General features: G+C 45.1%; 1 protein-coding gene across 1 annotated transcript in view; it reads left to right on the top strand.

The window, feature by feature from the left end:
• Positions 1–3,612: 3,612 nt before the first annotated feature.
• Positions 3,613–26,297, top strand: part of LOC309523256 (centromere protein I-like) — a gene marked incomplete at its 3' end in the record, with an annotated part of 77,658 nt that continues 54,973 nt past the window's right edge. Inside the window, exons 1-3 of the mRNA XM_082207042.1 lie at positions 3,613–3,686; positions 5,803–5,931; positions 8,633–8,770. Of these exons, the coding sequence (XP_082063168.1) occupies positions 3,654–3,686; positions 5,803–5,931; positions 8,633–8,770 (300 nt within the window). The 5' untranslated portion in view covers positions 3,613–3,653. The remainder of the gene's footprint in view (positions 3,687–5,802; positions 5,932–8,632; positions 8,771–26,297) is intronic.

Here is a 26,297-nt window from a genome sequence, read left to right as displayed (position 1 = left end):
GAGGATCCAGCACAGGTGAGGACCCTTCAGGCTCATGCCCCAGCCTTGGCTCAACTGGTTCTGGAGGCGGGGAATCCTGTGCAGGCTGGGATCCCTCAGGTTCAGCATCTGAGTCCTAATCCCAGGCCATCACACCTCTTCCTGCACACTTGCGCGTCTTTTTTTCCACAACAGATTTCCTAGTCGCCGCTCCTGGCTCTTGTTTACCCACCATATCTAAACCAACAGTTTCCCCACAGTTCTGAACACTTATTTTGAACTGTTCAAGGTCACACCTGCACTTCCTGACTCAGCCCAGAAGTGAAAGTGTTTTTCCCACTCCCAAGCTGAGCCTCCCTTTATTTTTTTCCTCTCTTTTTTTTAATTGGTTTTCACATATTACATTACAATACAGATGTACCAAAGCCAACACCATTTCCTCCCCATCCCCCCATACTTATACATTTCTATTTCCTTAATACATCATATTATTCTTTTCTCCTTCCCGCCGCCCCCACTCGATTTCCTCCACATTATACAATTTACATTAATCTTTGCATTCTACAATCTTCTCAAATCATCTATATATTCTTATTATCTTTCCTTACTAATTTTTTTCATCCAGTACTTCACATTTTAATCTAGGCATATTAGCATATCTTTTTTGAGCAATATTTTGCCATATATTCATCAAAACATTTCCACTCCTTTTTTAATTTTTGATTTGACTGATTTCTTATTATAGCAGTTAATTTTACCAAAATTAAATATTCATTTAGTTTACAAATCCATTCCTCCTTTGTGGGCATAGTTTGTGACTTCCACCTAGCAGCAATCACTATTCTAGCAGCTGTACTTGCATATTGAAAAATTCTCCCCCCCCCCCCCCGTGGTATCTCATCATCTATCAATCCAAGGAGATATGTCTCTGGTTTCTTTGTTATTGATATTTTCAACATCTTCTTTAGTTCTTCGTGTACTACTATCCAAAATTTCTTAATTTCCTCACACCTCCACCACATATGTATTGTTGTTCCTATTTCTCCACCACATCTCCAACAGAGGTTGGATTTCAATTTGTATATCTTTGCCAACTTAACTGGTGTTAAGTACCACCTATAGAACATCTTTACAAAGTTTTCTTTTATTGTATATGAGGCAGTAAATCGAATATCCTCTCGTCAGAGTTTCTAGCTGAGCCTCCCTTTAAACAGCCTTCCCCCTCTCTCAAAGCAGTAACCAAAAACAACATGAAATATCCAACTAAATCTGTGACATACAGAAAATAACAGTTCTCACTTCCAGGCCTCAAAGAAAGAACCCAACCCCATTTCCAGATCAAATCAATCAAAAAAGACAAACTTAATATAAAAACATATACTTCTCTTCCTTTTCCAAGTAGTGGTGACCAATAAAAGTTAGTCCATCTTTCTATATAATCCACAATATACATCCAATACTAGACGTGCATGTCCAAATCCAAATCCATATAGAATCTTCTTTAATATTTTGTAATCCAAATTCCAACTTTTTTGGCTTAATGTATAAGTCCCAAATATGCTGGAATGTTCAGTTCTTTCTTGGCAGGTAATATTGCTTAAACCCCCTGGTCTTCAGTAGCCACTGGTGTTAATTCCAAGGCTTTTCCAGGCTCTCCTTCGTTCTTTAGGGATTTCTCCCTCAATGTGGTAGAGAGTTCTCCTGCTTAGCCCCTTTTCTGCCTACATGTTCCAGGGTCTGGACTTAGTGCCACAGCCTTTTCCTCCCAGCCTTTTTACTTCTTACTCTGCCAAAATTGTCATTCTGTCAAATTCTTTCCAGCTGTCAGTTTGTATCCTTTTTTCCAAAAGGCAACATGACACAATTGTTTCTAATATATTCCAAAAGAAGGAAACAGTTCCCAGAGTTTAAGTCAAATTGTTGCTAAATCTCCATGGCTGTAAATGTCTCTTTGTCTCCCATTCACAAAACCGTCCCTTGCAGAGCCTGCCCGCAGAAATCAGAAGCTGACTTCCTTTTTGACTTCCATTTTGCCAAATCAGTCAATTTAATCCTAATTGTCTTTATTTGGCTTTTACCTCTAATTGGAAGATCCACTGCTTCTGGTGATGGTGTGTGGCTTCAGCAACAGAGTGCGTTGGAGCCGTGAGTGGACTCAAGCCCCTTCCCTTTCCCCCGGGGGATTCAGGGGGGCGAGTTTTCACGCTCCGCTGGACCGCTAGGACCCCCACTCCTCCGTGGGGGGGGGGTTAGGGGTGCGCCGAGCCCTGGTGATCACCCCAAGGCTCTATTTGCCTGAACCTTGTCATTGGAGGATGGATGGCGGCTAACAGATTGAGGTTGAATCCTGACAAGACAGAAGTACTGTTTTTGGGGGACAGGAGGCGGGCAGGTGTGGAGGATTCCCTGGTCCTGAATGGGGTAACTGTGCCCCTGAAGGACCAGGTGCACAGCCTGGGAGTCATTTTGGACTCACAGCTGTCCATGGAGGCACAGGTCAAATCTGTATCCAGGGCAGCTGTTTACCAGCTCCATCTGGTACGTAGGCTGAGACCCTATCTGCCTGCAGACTGTCTCGCCAGAGTGGTGCATGCTCTGGTTATCTCCCGCTTGGACTACTGCAATGCGCTCTACGTGGGGCTACCTTTGAAGGTGACCCAGAAACTACAACTAATCCAGAATGCGGCAGCTAGACTGGTGACTGGGAGCGGCCGCCGAGACCATATAACACCGGTCTTGAAAGACCTACATTGGCTCCCAGTACGTTTCCGAGCACAATTCAAAGTGTTGGTGCTGACCTTTAAAGCCCTAAACAGCCTCGGTCCAGTATATCTGAAGGAGCGTCTCCACCCCCATCGTTCTACCCGGACACTGAGGTCCAGCTCTGAGGGCCTTCTAGCGGTTCCCTCACTGCGAGAGGCCAAGTTACAGGGAACCAGGCAGAGGGCCTTCTCGGTAGTGGCGCCCGCCCTGTGGAACGCCCTCCCATCAGATGTCAAAGCGATAAACAACTACCTGACATTCAGAAGACATCTGAAGGCAGCCCTGTTCAGGGAAGTTTTTAATATGTGACATTTTAGTGTATTTTTCATCTTTGTTGGAAGCCGCCCAGAGTGGCTGGGGAAACCCAGCCAGATGGGCGGGGTACAAATAATAAATTATTATAATATTATTATTATTATCCCTTAAGCGGACAACACAGAGCTCACCACCATTAGCCTCTGCATTGAACTGGAAGTCTCCAACAGTGGTGGAATTCTGAGGGACTGCATCACCATATTCTGGTCTGGCTTGCTGTCTGTCACAGCAGCATTTGCTTGACATTGGTATAGCCCTCCATCTCCTATTAGTAGGGTCATGGCTAGAGATTTGCTATGTCTAATGCAGTGCAGTGCTTTTTTCTAAAAAAAGAAATGTTTAGGGGCACTCTCATTTTCCTACTCATATTGAAATACTGCCCCTCAGTGAGGCCAAACTTAGATTCACACAATGTTTAGGGCTATGCGTCCCCCACCCCCCAGAAAAAAAACCACTGATGCCGTGGGTTTCATAGTTTCTCAGCTACTATGTTTGAACATTATCAAGTGCAACAACATCGAACTCTTATTTCTTTTCAGACATCAGTTTCTTCTCTGCAGACTCTGCTATGGAAGTACAAGAGCTTTGCTCCTGAAATGGTAACAATAACTTTGCCTACAAAAACAAAGGTGAGGATGCTTTCAAATGAGATCTGTGCTGTGCTGGGAGATCTGCGCTGAGAGACTAGGCATCTGAATTCAGTGTTGCCAGATTATTAAACTACTCATTGATGAGGAAGAAATGGTTAGATTGGAACTGGTGTACACATAACTGCATTCTTAAACTTTGCATATCACGTTGCTTAATATTAAATTAATAACGAAGGTGAAGCCAATGGTGTCATGTGATGGTTGTAATTTCTATCAGACAATAATAGCTGTAAAAAATCCTTCATGAGTTACTTTTGAAGTACAGTGGTACCTTGGTTCTCAAACTTAATCTGTTGTGGAAGTCCATTCCAAAACCAAGGTACGCTTTCCTATAGAAAGTAATGCAAAACAAATTAATACATTGCAGACGTTTTAAAAGAAAAACCTAAAACAGCAATTCAACATGAATTTTACTATCTACGACCATTGATCCATAAAATGAAAGCAATAATCAATGTACTATAAAATAAATAAGACAGTATTGTAGATGATAACAATTAAAATTATTATTTTTTCTTACCTGCAATGATGATAGTCATTGTTTGGATGGGGGGCTTTTATCCATTTCTGCAGTCGCACAATCAATCAGCTGAGCTGGGTTCCACACAGTCACAAAAACAAATTAACAGCCATCTGACAGTATTTTACAGCCATTGCTGCACACATGAGAAAGCCTTCTTGCATCTGATCTGCAAAAAAACACTTAAGAAAGCTGCTTTTTGTAGATGGCTGGAAGAGGGACAGCTACCTTTCTCAATGCTTGTATTTGGCTGCCTGTGCCTGTTCCCAGCAGGAACCAGAGAGTGTGGCTGAACTGAGCAGGATTAGCACCCGGTCATAAGATAATTGAGCCCAAGTTTAATCCTATTGCTTTGCAACACCAGCTGATGGATAGGTGGGCATGGTTTGGGGGAAATTACCTGTCAATCCAAAATGGACCCACAGACTGGAGATTCTTTACTCCTGTTTTAAGATCCTTGACGAAATAATGCCAGCTCCAAATATGGTAAGGGTGTACCCATATAGCTTAGCCAAATCAAAGCAGAAATTAAATTGAGCAGCCAGCTGTCGTCTTAACTGACATTTATTACTCTTGCACTGAGTTCTCCTCTGCCAATAAACTTTGTTGAGGTTTGCTGATAAAAACCCTCCACAATGAACACTTGAAGAGGGCAAGCTCACAAATATCTTCAACCAGACCAGTATCTTTTAATGCAGCCCTGTAATTTGCTTTTTTGTCATCACAGCCGAATATGACATTGTCTGTGATGGGCAAAACAAGTATTGGGAAGCTGGAAGTCAGGTCCCTGGAGAAGCAGGATGCCACACTGGTGGGCTTAATACCCCTACTGGGCTGCTCCTACTAAGCCTGAAGCACAGAGTTGATCTTGCCAATGGATCGGCTGAGCTACCTTTTTCATTCTGCTGTGTCTTTTTAAAGCAGACTGCCAGATTTGTCAGCCTGCTCTGTAATGAAGGAAGAAACTTGCTTTCCTCCACAGCAAACATGAAAACAAAGTTGCTGGGTAAGGAGTGAGCTACATGTCCTTTCACCACCAACTAGCTCACTCATCTGCATGGAATTCCTAGTTTTTTTATGGTACCAGGCTAATTGTTGAGAACAAGGCTGGTATAGAACATCCCATTCAATGGTAGCCTCCTCCACTGTAGGTAAATAGAACATTGGACTTAGTATGCAAAGTTCCTCTTCCACACTGGATGGATGATAGCTTACCTGCCCTGGAGGGGTGATTCTCATTGCTGGGAAGAGTTGGGGGTGGTTGTATGCTCTCAGTTCTATTTGGGTTTTGATATCACCGATATCAATTTTCCCCCAATGTCTGCTGTTTTTGCTATTAAGGGTTGTAGTCCCTCTTCTATCAAGGACAGTTTGAGCATTCATGGTTCAATTTGTTATGCTATGTCCCCAAAGTGGAGAGGCTCTCTTCCACACATGATGGCAGTAAAAAGTTTGATTTGTGTAGCCTGTTGGAGTAAGTGCAGAGTCAACCCATTTGAGGATACCCTCCATTTGCCACAGAAAAGGAACTTAATCTCAACAAAACCAACCTTCTTCTTTTTCTTCCTCTGCCAGATGTCATTTAGGACTTTTTCACACCCGTGGAAAACAGCAATTGACAACATAAAACTGCAAATTCATGGAACACCATCTGCATCCCAGCTAACTTTAAAATACATGGAGTATCCCCAATCTCTGAAGAGGGTTTGTTGCTGGGGATAGTTTGAATGCAGTTATTGGGCTACAACTGTGCATGCTAATTTTATTTACTTTATTGACAACTAGTTAGTGTCAATGATGGCATGAGAATCTCTGTCCACTCACAGATATGGAAAGGGTTTCCTGATGGTAGTGCTGAATAACTTTATTATATTTTCATATTTGAAAAAGTTTAGAGTAGCTTAAAGGTAAAGGGACCACTGACCATTAGGTCCAGTCGTGGCCAACTCTGGGGTTGCGGTGCTCATCTCGTTTTATTGGCCGAGGGAGCCGGCATACAGCTTCCGGGTCACGTGGCCAGCATGGCTAAGCCGCTTCTGGTGAACCAGAGCAGCGCACGGAAACGCCATTTACCTTCCCGCCGGAGCAGTACCTATTTATCTACTTGCACTTCGACATGCTTTCAACCTGCTAGGTTGGCAGGAGCAGGGACCGAGCAACGGGAGCTCACCCCGTCAGGGGGATTCGAACCGCCGACCTTCTGATCGGCAAGTCCTAGGCTCTGTGGTTTAACCCACAGCGCCACCCGCGTCCCATATTTAGAGTAGCTTACATGATGCTTTTAGTAGACTCCTGTTCTGATTATTATTCGATTCACACCTGCTATAGCAACAGATGCTCTCTGGTCATTTATTTTTTTCAATTACATTATAAATGGAATGCAATATGTAAAAGCTCACACATTTATTATTATTATAATTCTGATCAGGAAGAGGCAGACTTTAAGGAGGAGTGTAAACCTTTTATTGAATATTTAAAGCTCACCAATCTTGAAATATTCTTTGGTTTTCTTCTTCCACCTGAACATTACAATTACACAGAATTGTAAAGAAAATTAATCACTTAAGGCACAACTTTAGAAAAGATTTGGAAGATTATATGATAGCTGAAATTGGGAATAGGGTGGGGCCACCAGGTGGCGCGTTGGAAGATGGCCGACAATAACATCTCTCTGACCCATGCGAGGTAATTAAGAGGCTGCTATGGGAAGTATGCAGTCTTCCTACCCCCCCCCCAGGAGATGGGGGGCTGCCTTGCCAGCGGTGTCCACAATGCACCCCCTGATCTGAGAGATGGGGGCGCCAGTCACTTGGCACGAGCCCTCGATGAAGTCAGATCTTCCTGACGCCGATTCCAATCAGCGTGTGCTGGTTAGCTTCAGCTCGGAATTATAATTGGAAACATATGATTGGAATGAAGCTGAAGCACATACATCAAGTAACGCTCGAGAAATAAGACTGCTGATTAATGGATCTCTGTGACCGGGAGTGACGGACGGATAAGTAAATCTTCTGATGAATCACCATTAAGAGACTGTATGTTTGGAATGAAGGGGGGGGTGGAGGAAAAAACCCTTTTTCTTTGCACGATATGATATTAATAACCCTCCACCCCAGATAGAAACAAGATCGTTGCATTTTACTAATCACAAGCAGGAATTCAAGAACTGTGTGGGATGGATTATAGCTGGAGAGAGGATTGGTGAACGGTGAGAACGGAGGAAAATTCTATGACACAGTTAAAAAATGGCGTCTCGCCAAGACAGGCTTGCCGGAGAAAGAAGGACAGGGGGAGGAGAATCAGGACCATTGGAATGAGAAGGAATGTTGGAATGCAATCTTGACCTGACAGAGCCTCCTGATATACTTGGCAAGTCTGAGAAAAGTAAAGGACAGACCGAAGATTAATTTTTTTAAGGAAGCTTTGAACAGCGGCTGTCCCTGAGCGATATGATCTTTGGAGAGTACAAAACCTACACAGAGGATGCCTGTTTTCAATCTGCTTGTGAAAATTATCAGAGATCATAAAGAAAGGAATATACGATAACAACAAGAAGATGAAGAAAGTAATAAAGGACTATCTGGATTGAACTGGATAGAACTGTTTAATTAAAGCAGCAATATAAGTGATGTTTGGACTCTTTCGGAGCTTTGCACTCATTTGGAGCTTGATGTATGGGTACCCCCAACAAAATTTGGAACTAATGTGATTTGGATAATGTGATGTGATTGGCCTGTTAATAAAAATTATTTAAAAAAAGAAAAAAGAAATTGGGATTAGGGTTGACAGAGGCATAATAGTGCCACTGTATTCTGCTCTGGTCAGACCTCACCTGGAGTACTGTGTCCAGTTCTGGGCACCACAATTCAAGAAGGACACTGACAAACTGGAACGTGTCCAGAGGAGGGCAACCAAAATGGTCAAAGGCCTGGAAACGATGCCTTATGAGGAACGGCTAAGGGAGCTGGGCATGTTTAGCCTGGAGAAGAGGAGGTTAAGGGGTGATATGATAGCCATGTTCAAATATATAAAAGGATGTCACATAGAGGAGGGAGAAAGGTTGTTTTCTGCTGCTCCAGAGAAGCGGACACGGAGCAATGGATTCAAACTACAAGAAAGAAGATTCCACCTAAACATTAGGAAGAACTTCCTGACAGTAAGAGCTGTTCGACAGTGGAATTTGCTGCCAAGGAGTGTGGTGGAGTCTCCTACTTTGGAGGTCTTTAAGCAGAGGCTTGACAACCATATGTCAGGAGTGCTCTGATGGTGTTTCCTGCTTGGCAGGGGGTTGGACTCGATGGCCCTTGTGGTCTCTTCCAACTCTATGATTCTATGATTCTATGATTCTATAATCTAGAAATGTAGCCGTGAGTCGTTTAATTTTGGCATTTTGTTTTCTCCATAGGAAAGGAATACAAAGTTGATTCCTCCTGTATGCAGCTCCAATGCAGAAAGCTTAGCTGAGAGTGAAAAGCATAAATTCTTTTCGTTGGGACAGCTGCAGACCTTTCCCCAGCTTCTGCAGAACATTCAATATTTAGAGGTAGGTTTGTGAATAGCACTTGACTAATATAATGCAGGGGTCAAATAGACCCCAAATGAAACACAGCTTTAAAACAATTAAGAATGTATGACAATGATTCTAATTTAATGTAAAAATGTGAATGTAAAGATTATTGTAGCCTTCTGTTAAACAACCATCATGGCCTTTCTCCTAATTTCTAGCCATAGGGTCTTTGCTTACTCATGCATTTTTTTCCCATAACTTAACCTGGAAGCATGGATTCTAAACAAAAAGGAATGGTTAAAGGTGAATGTTACATCAGTGCAACCGTTAAGTGAGATACTGTGGTAGTCATAATATTTTGCTTGAACCACTGCTACTGTAGAAGTGCAACAATTCATTCACCTGCCAAGAAAAAAACCCCCACTTAAAATGAGGGCTTAACTAAACTGGTTTGAGTGAAATATTCAGAGTGGAAAAGAGGCACTATGTGTGCACAATAGGTGAGAGATTTGAAACATGGCAAAAAGCATAATGTAACAAAACCTACAGAATATGAAATTGCACATATATGGGGGAAAATATTGTTGGAAAAATGCCCGGGAAGGCCGCCACCTTCCCAAGACACCGAGGCGTCTCTCCGGTGGTCACCCTCTGGCTGTAAATCTCCCTCAGTCCAGAGAGACCAGTAATAAGCGACCCCTCCCTCCTGAGAGGAGCACACTCGTCTTCTGGCATCTCATTGCAGAAAAAAGAGACAATTCGTAGCTCTAAACTACTTTATTTACATTGTCTATACACAGAGCTTCCATGAGCGTGTCTGCTCTCCCTGAGCAGCAGTACGGAAGAGCACACTTCACTCAGAAGCAAAAGTAACTTCTTACAGTACTGAGACCAAGCTGAGACTTCCTGTCTCACGCTCTCAGACACTCACATGATGTCAACAACCATTGTGCTGCTCTCTGTGCAGCTGGTGTGATAAAAATCCTAACAAATATGTGTATTTAATGCCACATTGGAGCTATTTACTAAAAGTGTAGGATAGCTAGCTACATGATGGATTTTTAATTAGACGTGACTAGACTTGATCCTTTTGTTTGAGTGGCACTTATGAACTATATTTATACTAAGATTTACTAAGCACTTACACAGATTAAGAACAAGACAGTTCCTGCCCACAGACTTGCAATCTAAAAGACGTAATGCAAAAAGTCAGATGTGGGGTGGCTACTATTAGGGGAGCTGGGTGGGCAGCAGCTGTGCTAGGGGCTAGGGTAGTGCCAATGAATAGCCATATGTTCTGCTTGCTCAGGGAGCAGCAACCATGTTAATTAAGCAACTTCTGTGAGGCAAGGTTCCTTTTGGCTATGCAAAACACTTAGGGACATGAGGACCTGCATGCTGTTGGCAGCAAGGGTATGGACAGGCAAAGAAGAGCAAGTGGGTTGAAGAACCAAGGGTTGGGATGTGGTGGGAAGGCTCTAAATTTCCCATTGACTTGAACCAACCTGTTCAATTCTGGTTATGTGAGATCTCTAGTATATTTGTTCTAAGAAGCAATGGCTTTTCTATAAACTGAATATATATATATATGTATGTATATATATGTGTGTGTGTATATGTGTGTGTGTGTGTGTGTGTGTGTGTGTGTGTGTGTGTGTATATATATATATTTGCTTTCGTAGATTTTCACGGGTACAGGAATGCAGGTTTTGGTACAAGGCACAAAACCACAGCTCGCCCCTATACACGAAGCCAAGCCAGAGCACAACTAAATGCAGCACAGCCATCTTCTCAGAAAAACTCTTCACAAGCTCAAGAGGTCAAGACACGAAAGCTTTAGCAACTAATCTACACTTAATGACCCACCCAGTGGTATTCAGAATATCACTCATGAAATCACCCAAGATATCCCTCAAGTAATTAAGGAACAAAAGAAGAAAAGACACACTAATCTAGGAACTTCCTCTCTGCCCAGAACGTTGGAGGCTATACACCACACCCCTCAACAGTATTTATAGGAACTCAAACACCAGACTCTGCTCTGTTCCAGTAACAAGAAGCCGAAAGCACCAGCCTGAAGATGACGAGTGAGACCTCGTCGAAACGTCGCACAGACACCCAAGTTGGTGGTAGTTTTCAGTTTACAGAGACAGCTGCTTAGAGGACGTTCAGGGCTCCTGAGTACAGCAAAACAAGGAGTGTTGGCTCTACTGTGGAGTTTTTGTGTTCCCTTCTGTATAATAAAATTTATTAATTTTCATTTACCATTATCCAATAAGAGCTGCATTATTAGAATACCAAATTACAATACAATTAAAATGTCAATTATTCAAATACCAAATTAAACAATTTTGAGTGACTTCCCAGTGTTGAATTTCAAGGTACTCCGATCTTATTTCTTTCTGCTTCCTTGATCTTGATTAATCCAATTACAACAATTCTGATCTTAATCCTTAATTTAATAGCCACTGGTTTCTTGACTTTCACTCATAAGTACTTAATTTATAAATTTTACTTCTGCAAGAGGCGTATACATCCTGTGAATTTTCTGTGTGAGATATTTATTTCCCTTTACACTTGATCTTAGCCAAAAGGCCAAGAAGCGCCTTTGGCAGATCCAGAGTTTCACCACTCTACTCCAGCTGGAATCTGATCAGCCAATGCCAAGTGACGCCCCTCCCAAGGGAAATGGGACACATAGAAAGCCAGAGACAGATTTAATTGTCTTTGATGAAGACCCCCCGATGGTCCCAGCAATTCAGAAAACACCGTCGATGCTGGGAAATCGGGAAAATGCTGCAAATCAACCCCGAGAACAACAACACCGTGCATATCCTAAGAACGGTTGCATCATTTCCGAACCAGTGGGAGAGCTGATAACAATTTCCCCATCACAATGAAGCCAAGCCCAGTTATGGAACGAGCAGCCTTAACTTCATCTCATGGAACATAGCGGGTTGGGCCAACAAAGTAGGGGATGAGCCATTTCGTGAATATATAATGGGGTTTGACATAATAATGCTGCAGGAAACTTGGGCAACTGACAACATAGTTTTCGACGGTTACGACGCCTATGAAATCAAGGCCTCTAAACCGCTCGGAAGGGGACGACCAAGGGGGGGCCTAGTAAGTCTGGTTTCCACTCAATTGGCGTCACAGGTTACTGAGTGCTCAGTTTTCGAGCACCTGGCACTGGGGATCACTTTGCATCTGGAATCCAAGAGTATCATTCTTGTTGCAGCTTATATCCCACCATATACAGTGCAAACACAGATAGAGAGCGTGTGGCGTAAATTCCATAGTTTCCTTTATTCCCTACAAATTAGGCACCCTGGATCGCCTTTTTACCTAATGGGAGATATGAATGCCAGAATAGGCTCAAATGATGATAGCCTGGAAATAAAATTCCCAATATTAAGAGATCTAAAGGAAAATAGCGCCCTCTTTCTAAACCCACCCCCTCGTAGACATTCAAAAGATTGCCAAATCAACTATGCTGGATTCTGCCTGGCTTTTTTACAAATAAGTCTTGACCTCATCATTGCTAATGGGGCATTCCCCGGGGACAGAGAAGGCAAGTACACATTCATAAATACAAATGGAGCCAGCACAGTAGACTACTGCCTCACTAACAGAGAGGCCTTCGAATCAATTAAAAAATTCAACATAGGTGCCCAATTTCCCCACTGCTTTTTATATCGGTCCTGGAGGTTTTGCTAAACATGCTTAGAAGGGACCGGTTGGTTCAAGGTATACAGGTCGGAGCTAAACAATATAAACTGAGAGCATTTGCAGATGACTTAGTATTGACGTTACAGGAGCCAGAATCTAGTACCAAAAGGGTTTTAGAATTAATTCAGGAATTTGGTCAAGTGGCAGGCTTTAAACTGAATAAGTTGAAAACTAAGGTTTTAGAGAAAAATTTAACACCGATCGAAAGAGATAGGTTTCAGAATGAGACAGGATTGACTGTGGTAAAGAAAGTGAAATACTTGGGGATTAATATGACAGCCAAAAATGGGAACTTATTTAAAGATAATTATGAAAAATGTTGGATGGAAGTGAAAAAAGATTTAGAAATTTGGTCAAATTTGAAGCTTTCACTGTTAGGCCGAATTGCTGTGATAAAAATGAATGTATTGCCGAGAATGTTGTTCCTATTTCAGACATTGCAAATTGTGGACAAGATGGATTGTTTTAAGAAGTGGCAGAGAGATATTTCTAGATTTGTCTGGCAGGGCAAGAAGCCCAGAATAAAATTTAAGATATTAACAGATGCAAAGGAAAGGGGTGGATTTGCCCTGCCAGACCTTAAACTTTATTATGGATCAGCAGCCTTTTGCTGGTTGAAAGAATGGCTACTTCTTGAAAACACAGACATTTTGGATTTAGAAGGTTTTAATAATGTATTTGGATGGCATGCATATTTATGGTATGATAAGGTCAAAGCATATAAAGCATTCAAGAATCATATTGTGGTTCGAGGACCCGACCCCCGCGAAGTGAAATGAAGACACAAGGACACGTGATATAAGGTTGATGGGCTAGAAAAGGCCACAACTTTATTGATTACAGCAATGAAAAAGGTATTGGCTTAGGCAATGGATCGAAACAAGTGGGTTTATTCACCAGTAGGTGGAGCCTGTTGATGCTAATCCAACTATAGGCTCACCCCTGCTGTCACCGAGGGTCGTGCCATGGCCTCCCGCCAAGCAGGCATCGGACAGAATACATGATCGCCAGATTCCTTTAACGGAATACCCCTAAAAATTGAAGGCATAGGCGATGGCCACACCTAGCACTTCGACACACCACAACACATTATTCCAATGCCTAACCTACCCAACAATACCACAAAAGTTGTGACGATTGCTACGAGGTAGGTGAAAAAACCAAAAAGCCTAATGCCAAATGGAAAAACTCCTACCAGCCCCCCCGGGCAACCAGGGCGACCAACCTAAGGTCCATAGCAAGGCCAATGACCCAAGCCCCAACTAAAAGGGAGTGGAGGGTGGGTGACTCGCGAGGGGACGACGAAGAGGAATGAGGCCAGGGAGTGGCTGGCGCTGCAGCAAAAGGCTGCTGAACACGCCCCCTCCGCGGCACCTGGTTGGGTGGCCACCGGGGGGGGGCGTGAGCGCCAGCCAGGTGAGCTGGAGGCAGGGGACAACGCCCCCTGCTGGGTGGCGCTCGGGCTCCCGTCCACAACCACTCCCCTCCCTTTCAGGGAGGAGAGTCTTTGTGGTTCGAGGACCCGACCCCCGTGAAGTGAAATGAAGACACAAGGACACGTGATATAAGGTTGATGGGCTAGAAAAGGCCACAACTTTATTGATTACAGCAATGAAAAAGGTATTGGCTTAGGCATTGGATCGAAACAAGTGGGTTTATTCACCGGTAGGTGGAGCCTGTTGATGCTAATCCAACTATAGGCTCACCCCTGCTGTCACCGAGGGTCGTGCCATGGCCTCCCGCCAAGCAGGCATCGGACAGAATACACGACCGCCAGATTCCTTTAACGGAATACCCCTAAAAATTGAAGGCATAGGCGATGGCCACACCTAGCACTTCGACATACCACAACACATTATTCCAATGCCTAACCGCCACCCGAGCCAAAGGCTCGCCGCCAATACCCTCAAAGCTGCAACCAATCCCAGATGCTTTTGATGACACTAGCTAACCAAATGTCGTTCCCCAGATCCGATAGGTGGACACCGTCATTCCGGTATAAAGCTTGGTCGCCGATCTGGATACGGTCATGATAAATGACTCGGCCATACATAAAGCGCACCCAACGGGCTACTGCCCGATTTACGAGTTTCCTGGTTCTTTCAATGACCATACAGCTTTGCGCACCACGCCAAACAGTTCTTTTCAGGAAGGAGGACCAGAACACCGTCGTTCTGGGACACCAGGCAGCAAATGGATTCAAGTCTCTTTTTATGCTCCACAACAAGACCACACTCCTTCTGTTAGCGAGGTCATTCTCCCCCAAATGAATCACAAGGATGTCGGGAGGGCTGAACTTGGCTACTTTCTCCCACAGCTATGGCATAAGCTCCTCCCAATGCATGCCTCTTCTCGAAAACCAGGAAACTCGAACCCCAAGTGGAAGGCCAAGACTGGGTGCCAGGCCGCAGCTCACCGCTCGTAGGTGGGCCCAATGAACTATGCTGCGGCCGCAAATTCACACGCTTCTTCTGAGCATCGCTGGGGGTAAAAGAAAAGAAAAGGCATGTAAGTAGGGTAAAGCGGCAGGTCGCGTACTAGCGAATATAAGACTTATAAGCATTGGATTTCCACTGGCCCATTTCCTTGATCCTGTCCGCCGGTAACCCCAGGTATGCAGCCGTGGTTGCGGCGCCAATCCTAAATGAGTGCGCAGCGTACTCCTGGGAGGATAGACCACAAGCCTCAATAGCCTTGCGAAGTACTCTGGTGAATTGGTGTCTCAACAAAGGTGACCCATCTTCGTGAACCAGGAGCGGACCAGGGCCAGGTGGTCTAAGGTGGAGGTACCGCCTAGTGTCCTTTACCGGGCATGGGCCCTTCTGAGCCGACGATGTCAGCTTAACTAGAACCCCCCTACCAGCCTGGTCAGTTTTGGACTGGCGTATCCTGACGGTCAAAGTCGATTCGGACAGCTGCACGTCCTCAATAAGGAGGCCGCGCGTTAAACCCCTTGCGCTAGCTTCCACAACCACTTCGCCAACTCTCAGAGCGCCAAAAAAGGTGATGGCATACGCTGCAGAAAAGAGGCGGGCCTCAAACCTGCTCCAGCAAATTGACCTGAGCTTCGTGCGTAATTGAGATAGCAACCCATAAGAAATTGGCTTACGGCCCACGGCCCTGGGGGGTCGTGACCTGCCCCAACCTTCAATAGCTCTGCGGATCAGGAAGTCGCTGCACGGGTCGTAGGAAAATGTGGCTTTAGAAAAGAAGCTGATGGCTACTACGTGTATCTTTAAGGTTTTGGGAGCACGTCCCAAATCATCAAGATGGGAAAGGTACTGAAGAACATCGTCAGTGGAGGGTGGCTCATTATGCGACCGCCCAGATAACCCAGACCTGAAACCCAGGAAATCACACCAGGCCTTCTTGTAGGACCTGAGAGTGGAGGGTGCGACAGACGCTAATACTCCTTGAATCACTTTGCGTCTCCAACGTTCCACAGGTGCTCCGGAAAGGGTTCTGGCAACGGTTGTGCACCAGGTGCTAGCGACCGGAAGCGAGATATCTGAAAGCGAGACAAGGCATTGGCTATTACTGGTCCCAGGAATAAACTTGGCTGAAAATATTATGTTGTACTCAAGGCAACGGAGAACGAACGCCCGCAGAAGGGAGGAGACTGCGATGATTGCCTGGCTAGAATGTTCACCACTGCAAGGTTGTCGGTCCTGAAGCATACGCGGCGATTTCGAAACTCCTCCGTCTAGATGTGAACGGCCACCACTATAGGAAAAAACTCAAGAAAGGTGAGATCCCGCGTGATGGCCTGACCCTGCCATCCCGTTGGCCATCGTTGCGTGCACCAACGTCCCCTGAAGTACAAGCCAAAGCCTAGCGACCCAGCCGCGTCTGCTTGGACCCGGAAGTCTGATGACAAATTTAAAACATCCTGCCATAATGATATCCCATTGTAGTTTTCCGAAAATGTAATCCACACCTCCAGGTCGGCCTTAACCGACTTGGGCAGACGAACCCTGTGGTGTGGGTGTCTGAGACCAACTAACAGCCTGGCTAGACGAGCGCAAAAGGGGTGACCGGGGGAAACTACCCTGCAAGCGAAGTTAAAATGACCTAATAGGGACTGAATTTGTCTAAGGGTGATCTTCCTTAGGGTAAGGGCGTCTCGGATTATTTCTTTAAGGGCGTCAATTTTTTCCTCAGGTAGGCGGGATGACTGGGCCATTGTATCCAACTCGATACCCAGGTTCGTGAGGCGCGTGGCCGGTCCCTCGGTCTTTTCGGTTGCGAGGGGAACACCCAAGTCCTGGGCCAGAGCTGAGAAGGCCCCAAGCAAGGAGGCGCATTCCCCCGTGTTGGACTTTCCCACAAAAAGAAACTCATCTAGATAGTGCGTACCCCAATGGTATTGGTCCTAAAACGCAAGGCCCAGTCCAAGAATGTGCTGAAAGTTTTGAATGCCGAACAGGCTACTGCGCAGCCCATTGGCATGGCCCTGTCAACGTAGTATTTCCCTTGAAATTTGAAACCCAGCAACCAGAAGTCACTGGGGTGCACTGGCAAAAGGCGGAAGGCCGATTCAATATCGCACTTTGCTAAAAGTGCCCCGCGACCAAAACTCCGGATTAGTTTAACTGCCTGGTCAAAGGAGGCGTATTTTACCGTGCATAACTCTTGCGGGATGGCGTCGTTAACCTTTCGGATAAGAAAGATTGTGAATGAGCCTAAATTCCCCGGGGGTCTTCTTGGGGACGATGCCTAATGGTGATTCATGTAAGTTGGGGATAGGGGGTCTGTCAAACGGGCCTGCAACCCTGCCAGCGCTCACTTCCTTAGCTATCTTCCTCTCAGCGACTTCCGGTCTCTCTCTAACTGACTTTTGATTGGGGGAATCTTTTGCTATCAAAGAACCTGCAATAGGGATTCTAAACCCGCTGGAAAATCCTTCCCGGAGGTAGGAAGCTGCATTTTTATCCAAGTAAAAGTACAGAAGGTTGCAAAGAGGGGCGAGCTTGATGGGTGAAAAGTCCAATTCCAGAACTACCTCATCTTCTGTTCCCTGCCGCAGGGGCTCCCCTGGAACTGGGATGATGGAACCCCCGGCCTCCACAAAAGAGCTGCTTCCCCCCCTTAAAGCAAGATGTTACAGGGTGAGCCCCGGCGCATCTTTCGCATTCGTGTGGGTATTTACAAGATGGCCTTTGGCAAAACCCTTTATTGTACTCCCAGCATACCCTGCGCTTGAAATCCCTTCTTTGCTCGGTCCTGGCCGATCGATATGGGTCGACTGGTTTCTTCTCTACGTATGGACCAACAGCTACCAACCAGATGCCGTTCTCGATCTGATCCCAGCGTGCTAACGGGATCCTAGAAGCCTTTCTTCGAAACTTCTTGTCATAGCTTATGGCGGCGGCCTCCCCTGAGAGGGCGCAAGCCGTACGGATATGCGAAAGGTAAGCAACAAGGTGAACCGCTCGCTTGGGATAGGCAGCAACAATCGTCCCCATAAAGGCCTGAAAACCATCGAGTCAGTTTTCAAATGTCCTAGGCACAGAAGGGTACTTGCTCCTTCTCTTCCCATGGGAAGGCCTCTTTTCGCCCCTGCCTAACTCCTCTGCCGGAGGAACTAACTTAAACATGTCAACAAACTCTCCATTTAAGATTTTTGCATGTAATTTAGGGGATAGATGATCACCTGGTATAACATCTGAAGTTGAATAGGTGGATGTGGTGGCATCCTTTACCAGAGCCCCATCCTTCCACTCCTGGGTTCCCCCAAACTTTTTCCGGTGGCAAGACCGGACACTTCCTCGCCTTTTCCCCAGTAGGAAGCCAGGGACGCATTGCTATCATACTCAGAGGAAGAAGTACCTGTATCCTCGTCTGTGTCATCCTTCCTCGACCTGCTTCTCCTACACATGTGCTTCTTCTTCTCGTGCCTCTTGCCCAAAGGCTTCTCCACCGACGCTGCGGCGGTGTCGTCCTCCACCTCCTGCTGCTCATCGTCTGCCGCCGAAGAAGACACTGAATCAGGCGACTGCGCCCTGGGCCGCTTGTCCTGTGAGCGATTAGAAGAGCTAGGGGCAACAATATTGTTATTGTGAGTAGACTTAGATGTCGCTCCCCCCCCCCCGAACATGAGACGTGGATGCCGAAGCCTGTGACTGGGACCTGGTCCGAACCGTTTCTGAGCTGGAATTCACAGCCGCCTCTGCCAACTGAGAATCATTAAAGAGGGTGGCCGATGTACTAGGTAGTCCGTCCCATTGGGAAGATCGTGAACTCTCTGGAACCACCTGAGTATCCGGGATGACATCAGGAGAAGAGGGGGGGTTGGGGTTCACGTCAGGGAAGCGTTGTTCATAATCGTCGATAAATGATCTAAAAGCGTTGCGGAAGTGGGAAATGAGCTTTTGCTTATTACTATTGCCCTGTTGTCCCCGGAATGTGCTCCCTGATGCATTGCGTGCAGCTTCAGACGTGCGCTTTCTCTTAGGAGCCATGGGATGCACTTTATACAATACTAATCTAACAGCTGTTAGTGTGTGTGTGTGTGGGTGGGTGTAAGTATATTTATATAAATTTAAATTTATATATGACTATTCGTATCTATATATAAATTTATTATTATTATTTGTTTATTTTATTTTATTATTATTATTTATTTATTTGTAATTATTTATTTGTTTATTTTTTATTTATTTATTTATAACAAATGTTTTGCTACCATAAAGCAGATAAGGAACAATAAAGCGGATAAAGTCTGTCTTATGTACTTCTTTAGTTATTAGTTATTATTATAATTAATATTTATACTTTGATTATTCTATGTGTATAGCTATTATTATCGGATTGTTAGTTATGATTGATTTAAGTTATTAATCAATGAGTTATTATTAACTGATAATACTCTTCACTAATTGATCCGATAAATTAATTATTCATAGGATTCAATACTCAAAAGTAATGCTGAATGCTCACAACCATAAATTAAATGATAGCAATGATAGCATATAAATGAAAAAAAAACCAGCAGATTTAATTCCTTAGACACCTAGAGCAATTAAACCAGGATAGTGTTGGACCTGCCTCCTACAGGGGACACTGCTGCTAGTCACAGACAGAATCACTGGGATTAATTATATAGTTCACTGATACTATCCACAGTTTTGGTGTGATGAACAGGCCTGATAAATACCAATTAGTTCTTCCCTTTCTTTGGTTATAGTTCACTATCTAACTAGCAGTGGAGGGTACAGCGATGCCCCCTCCTTCCAGGTGCCCCTCAATGGGGTAATGTAAGCAGCACAAATGAAATTAAACCACACCCAACCAAGAAAGGTTAATGATCCAGAAAATTACCCTGGAGCCCACGATGAATGATCCTGAAACCCAAGAAGCTGACTTCCTACAATAAAGGTAAACTTCCTATTGTTTAAGGCAGGGAAGCTGTAAATGGCCCAGCTGCCAAGCAAACAATGCAACAATAACCAGTGATCAGCCAGACCCCGAGGGAAAGGAGTGAACAAAGGCTGCCAGCAAATGCAGCTGCTGGATTGCTGAATAACAATGCCTTAAGTATCGATCGTTAGCTACTCAACTCCAGGAAACGCTACTATGGCAACGCTATGCGTCCCCTGCAAGCAAAATCCCTGGTAACTGCTTACTCAACGCGAGGGGAGGGGTGATTGAACCCAGGGGAAGGTGGGGTGGAAAACGTAAAAGAATGATAAGAAAAGGGGGGAATTCGATTGGGGGGGTATTGAACAGGTCCTGTGGTAAAATAAAGTCCACGAGGCAATGGCCCCCTGGCAAGCCAAAGCCCTACCAAGGAACCCCGATGCAAGCCCAGAGCAAGGCTGGTGGTTTTTTGCCTGCTGCACCCCCAATACCACCAGAAGCAACTGCCTCTAAGGAATACCTCAAAGGAAGATATTTCCTGCAGCACTTTCTCCAAAACCAAAAGGCCACTGCTCTTGAAGTAGCGAAATGCGAAGAACTCAAACCGCGGCTGCCCCCCAAGACAAAACCTCCACCCCCAGGGATGGAAAAGCCTTCAAGTTAAATACTAAACACTCTTGCCGGGAGCTGAACTCAGGGGACTGTGCCTGAACCATCCGCTATCCCTATATATAGTACGGTAGAGCCCCAACCACCCCGCTTGCTAAATAAGCACATGTTCTTCAAATAAACTAGGATAGCCTTTCCCAATAAACCCGCGCTACTTCCATATTCTGGGCTAAGATGGCGGCTGTAACAACTTCTCCTTCGTGAACCCTCCGGACTACAAACCTTTTATGGCCTTTTATAGCCTTTTACAGCCGTCTTTATAGCTGTTTTTATTAGACTTTTAAATTATTTTACCTCTGTTAGAAGTTTTTAATTGTTTTACTCCCACGGCTGGCCTGTTGGGGCCAATATACGTATCAACAAGGATATTCAAACCTTCTGCCCGCAGCTGATTAGTAACACCGCCTTGAAGACTGGATTATGTTGAGTAGTGGAGGAGGAGTAGTAGAGAAGTTGCGCCCATAACAGATAAGTTTTCTTCTATCTCTGTTTATCTCTACTTTGAACCTCCGTAGTTAGTGAGACAGCGACAAATGGGTTATGGCAAGCGACCAAGATCTGCTGAGAAAGGTTGCTCACCTCCAAGAGTAAAGCAGTCGAAGCTTGAATCTCCCCCACCTTCTACTAATAATTGCAAAACAGAGCAAGTAATTGTTTCTGCGGTCGAAACATACAACCGCTTTTGGCCTCTGTATGATCAAGGAGAGTTGGAAAAGCTAGCTGATTCAGCGGGGGATGGAAGCCATAGGGAAGCCTTCCTCCCTGACCCCTCAATCACATCTCCGCCATTGAAACAGGACGCATTAGGGCAAACTGCCCATGAATTAGTACCTGATCAAATACAACTGGTTATCAGGACTTTAAGCTTCATTTTCAAGGAATTGGAGGGGATTTCTTTGTCATTGAACAAACTTTCACGGGCCCTTCTGGCCCACTTACCTTCCTCAACTGAGCTATCTAATTTGCATCAATCTCCTGTGCAGCTTGTAAGTGCCTTAAAGAGACAACCTGATCAGAAAACTCATCTTAAGAGCTCAAGATGCTGGTCGCCACTGCCCCAAAGGAATAAGCAATCCTTGATTTTTCAACCTAATAAAATATGTCTATCCATTTTTTCCCATGACGCCCCCAGACTTAGGTGGAATAACCTGAGGATGGCTAGAGGGTACCTACGTGATTTGTTAAATATTCATTTTTTCCAGATAGATCTTATATCTGTAGTACCCCTAAATGCCATGCCCTGGCCAAGGAAATTTATGCTCTCCTTCCAGTCTGCAAGGATCTCACATCTTCTTGCAAGACAGAAAGATCGGCTGGCACCCTGGGAGATTGTAACAACAAGAGTCTTTAAGGACACGAGTGTTAAACCTCTTTTTGCCAACATCTCAACCGACAATGGACGCTCGTTTCCTCCTTCTGTTCCTATATCAAAGGGAAAAACATCTAGCCGGGTACCCCCTGGTCCATCTGCATTCTCAAGTGCCCATCTAGCTTCGTTGAGGAATGATTCAATTGCAAGTGGAGATTGGAATATCCCTGAAGAGAGAAATCTTATCTTCTCTTATCGAAAACTCCCTTCAGAAGAACAGCAGGTTATTCTCGATAGATTGGATCTACTCAAACAAAGACTCCTATCACAAGGGGACCCCTCTATTCCGATGAGTGGGGAGAGCAGGCGCTCCACGTCCCACAAGGTGTCTCCATCAAATGCCTTGATAATCTCTCAACCTGCTACCTTGTTACCCCCTACTGACCCGAATCAGCAGTCACCTGTTGACCAACAGCACCATTCCACCGTGGAGGATGTCGATAAACTTAATACTCCCGTCTTAGACCTTAAGTCTAATCAAAATAGGGATGCTGAGGATTCCTTTGCCTCAATGCCTGAGCTAGAATCTACCCTGTCTGAAGATCACCAGGAAATGACTATGCATGTACCATCCCCACGTTCACGTTCTTCTATACATCTGCGTGACAATTCTTCTCCATCTGCGCAGCAACTACAAGTGATGGCTGGAACACCTCTTAGCGCTACCCTGGTTAAGACTGACAACTCTGACGGACCTACTAGTATAGCCCATCAAAGACTTGCTACTACTCACCTTAATGAACAGCACCTGACCTCACCAACTTTGTCTAATTCTTCCTCCTCGGCAAAGCCCTTCCTGCCTGTTAATGTTACCAAATCATGGATCCAATCAACACAGAAGAAGACTTTATCCGCACAAACTAAAATTACTGATTTCCTTATGGGTCCTTGCTCTACCCCCAAGAACCCATTAAACAACCCAAAGTGACAATTACCGGGACAGCATAAGGACCCGACATTATCAATACTTAGCTGGAACATTGCTGGTTGGAGATCCAAAAAATCAGACCCCGAATTCAGGAAGTACATAAATTCATTTAACATCATCCTATTCCAAGAAACATGGGATGAGGAAGAGATTACCATAGACGGCTTCGATCTTCTAACACTTCCGGCCTCCCCTTCCTTGAAAGGTGGTCGCCCCAAAGGGGGTCTTCTGATTGGGATCTCACTCCAACTTCGCACCAAATTCACTCTGGTACGGGCTTCCCCGCCTTTTGCTCTATCTGGACTGATCGTAGAAGGGAAGTCCTCATTACTAATTACTAATGTTTACCTCCCCCCCGAAGGCTCAACACCCGATCTTGATTGGAGATGGGAATCATTTGAAAATCACCTATTGTCATGTCATACCAAATGCCCAAACTCGTACTCCTGAATTGGGGGTGACTTTAATGCTCGAATTGCCACAAATTGGGACCTACTAACCAAGTCCAAATGGTGGACTCCCCCATGTTTGGACAACTTTGACTTGGAACATACTAGAATTAGAACTTCAAAGGACAACAGAGTAAACAAAGCTGGAGTGACCCTTTATCAAATGGCCATTCGCCTGAATTTAGTATTCTTGAACGGCACCTTCCCCCCCGATATACCGGGGGAGTTCACTCACCTGGGACCAGCATCTAACAGTGTTATCGATTACTTCTTGATCTCCGCAAATTTGGCCGTCAGTGTACTTTCCTTCCAAGTCGAAAACCAACATTTCAGTGATCACCTCCCAATAGTGACCACTTTGTCATTGTTCCGGTGCCAGAAGGACTATAAACACTCAGTCCTTCTGGAAACTTCATCAGCGATCAAAATAAGAGGGATCAAATGGTCCGAGGCTGTGGCCCAAAAATACCAGGATTTTTTCCATAGGGAAATCACTGCCTATCTACCTCAAATAACTACTGATTTACAAGATTCCAGTTCGGTTTTGAAACTTTTTAACCTTCTTATAACAAACCTCACCACTTTTTTTACATCACCTCCTCAGAAGGCGAAAGTGGCGCATTGCAGTGCTGGGGCCCCTTGGTTTAACACCTCTTGCAAGCTAGCAAGATCCCTTCTTCGCTCCATCTATAATGAATATAAAAACTCTAATGCCCAGGCTTTACCATCCTCCTATTTACAAGCCAAAAGAGCATATAAACAGACTTTAAAGCTGGCCAAACGTGAGTGGTATCTAAAGCGTTGGCGAGCCTTGATTGCGGCCTCTAGATCCCGCCGACCACAGGAATTTTGGGCCTTGATAAACAAAAGAGGAAGGAAGTACCCACTGACGATTATCCCTGCACCCACATGGGAACAATTCTTGAGTAAATATTTATCCTTGGCAGAGGAATCCAACTCATCCACGGAATTACGAGCCGACCATCTACCTTTGTGGCCCTCTACCGACCCAGACCTGATAATGAACTTGATATTAGATCTGAAAATGGGCAAAGCCCCCGGGCCGGATCTAGTCCCTGCTGAGGCTATTGTTGCGCAACCGAGGTGGTGGGCTGAAATTTTGACCAAAGTCTTTGATGCAATTAATTCTACAGGGCTTATCCCTAGGTCATGGAAGAAGGCCGTGATCGTGCCAGTCCATAAAAAAGGTCCCCCTGCTGACCCGGAGAACTATCGGAACATCAGCCTTTTGTCTATCATCGGGAAAATCTATGCAAAATTTTTGCTGTCTAAGCTGTCCCATTGGGCAAACGACTCAAATTTGATTGGCCATGAGCAAGCGGGCTTTAGGAACAATTATTCGACCACTGACCATATGGTAATTATGTATCATCTTGCCAGAAAATATTCTGCCCCGAGTCGGGGGTGCCTATGTGTCGCTTTCATAGACCTAAAGGCCGCCTTCGACAGTATCCCAAGAAACTGTCTATGGAAGAAATTAGAGAGATGGGGCATAGATAGAAGGCTGTTATGGCTTATAACTCAATTACACCACGGGTCGTCAGCTAGAGTGAGACTCACACCGGCGGGAAACCTATCCAACGAGGTCCCAATAAATAGAGGTGTGCGCCAAGGCTGCATTTTGGCCCCACTCCTCTTTAACTTGTTTATTAGTGATATGAGGCTCTTTCTGAATGAGTCTCAAGCCAACATCCGCCTAGCTGATTTTCGCTGCCCTCTGCTTCTATATGCCGACGATGCAGCGCTCCTTTCCTACTCTAGAGTCGGTCTATGCAGAGCTCTAAAGATTTTTGCGGCTTACTGCAAACTTAACCATCTGACTATTAATCATGGGAAATCTAAAGTCCTGGTCTTTACCAGGTCTCGGAAAACTTACAGCTGGAAGTTAGATGGAGTCCAACTAGAACAGGTTTTCAAATTTAAATACCTAGGAGTCTTTTTTCACTACAACCTAAGCTGGAAGCCACAGATTCAGTATCTACTAAACAAAGGGAAAACAATACTCTATTCTCTGCTCCAATTTTTTGCGGCCGACGGAGCCTCCCACATCCCTTCTGCTTTGAAGGTATACCACGCAAAAGTGGTTTCCACCCTCTGTTATGCTGCCCCGCTCTGGGCCCCAGGGTCCAATTTAACATCGCTTGGGACATTGCAGAATCAGTTTCTCCGTCGCCTCCTGAAACTCCCCATGTGTGTGAGCAACGCAGCCATACGTCTGGAGTTAAGGATTGCATCATTGGAGACCGTCATCTGGAAGCGAGTCTTTGGCTACTGGCTGTCCAGCTGGCATAGGCTTCCCGACCATTACCTTTTTCAGTGCCTCTGACGAGACGACTTTGTCAATCCGTGGGTAGGAAAAATCCATGCCAAACTCCTGAGCATCGGAATTTCCCCAGCGGACTCCCTAAAGATGAACTTATGCTCAGCCAAAAGCCTTATAGAGCAAAGATTAGCAGACATTGAAAATCAACACAACCTCGCCTGGGGTGGGGGTGTTTGCTCCCCCAGGTATCACGGAATAACCCCACCACTTGGCCTTCCATCATACATGTCATCTCTTTCATCTGTACCACACCGACTTGCATTTATTCGTGCAAGGTTCAATGTCCTTCCATCGAACCTGCTGAGCCACAGATTTTCTAAGGGTTTGGTGTCTCCGTTATGCGTGTGTGACGGGGAAACTGTTGAATCTCTTCCACACATAATGTTCAACTGCCCCCTACATAGCATAGCCAGGACTAAATTCCTAGGTCCTACTTTACTGCGCTTGGTGGGCCGGCCTGTTGAGTCACACGCCGCACTACTTTTGCAGGATACAGATCCTTCGGTAACTCTGCAGGTGGCGAGATTCCTGAACGCGGTTATCTCACACACAAAAACAACCAAAAAACAACAACAACACCAAAACTAATTGGACAGTTACGATGAGAGTGCATGTCGGACCTCGTCTTCAGTTTTTCTTTTTTCTGTGATCCGTCCCTTGGAGCTCTCTGGGCCCCAAGCTGTTATTTGGCTCTGCTCATTGACCCACCCTAG

The sequence above is a fragment of the Podarcis vaucheri genome (genome assembly GCF_965113315.1).
Source record: "Podarcis vaucheri genome assembly, chromosome: W".
Lineage (NCBI taxonomy): Eukaryota > Metazoa > Chordata > Lepidosauria > Squamata > Lacertidae > Podarcis > Podarcis vaucheri.
Note: the sequence above shows the minus strand (reverse complement) of the source record. Positions and strands in the feature narration are given on the sequence as shown.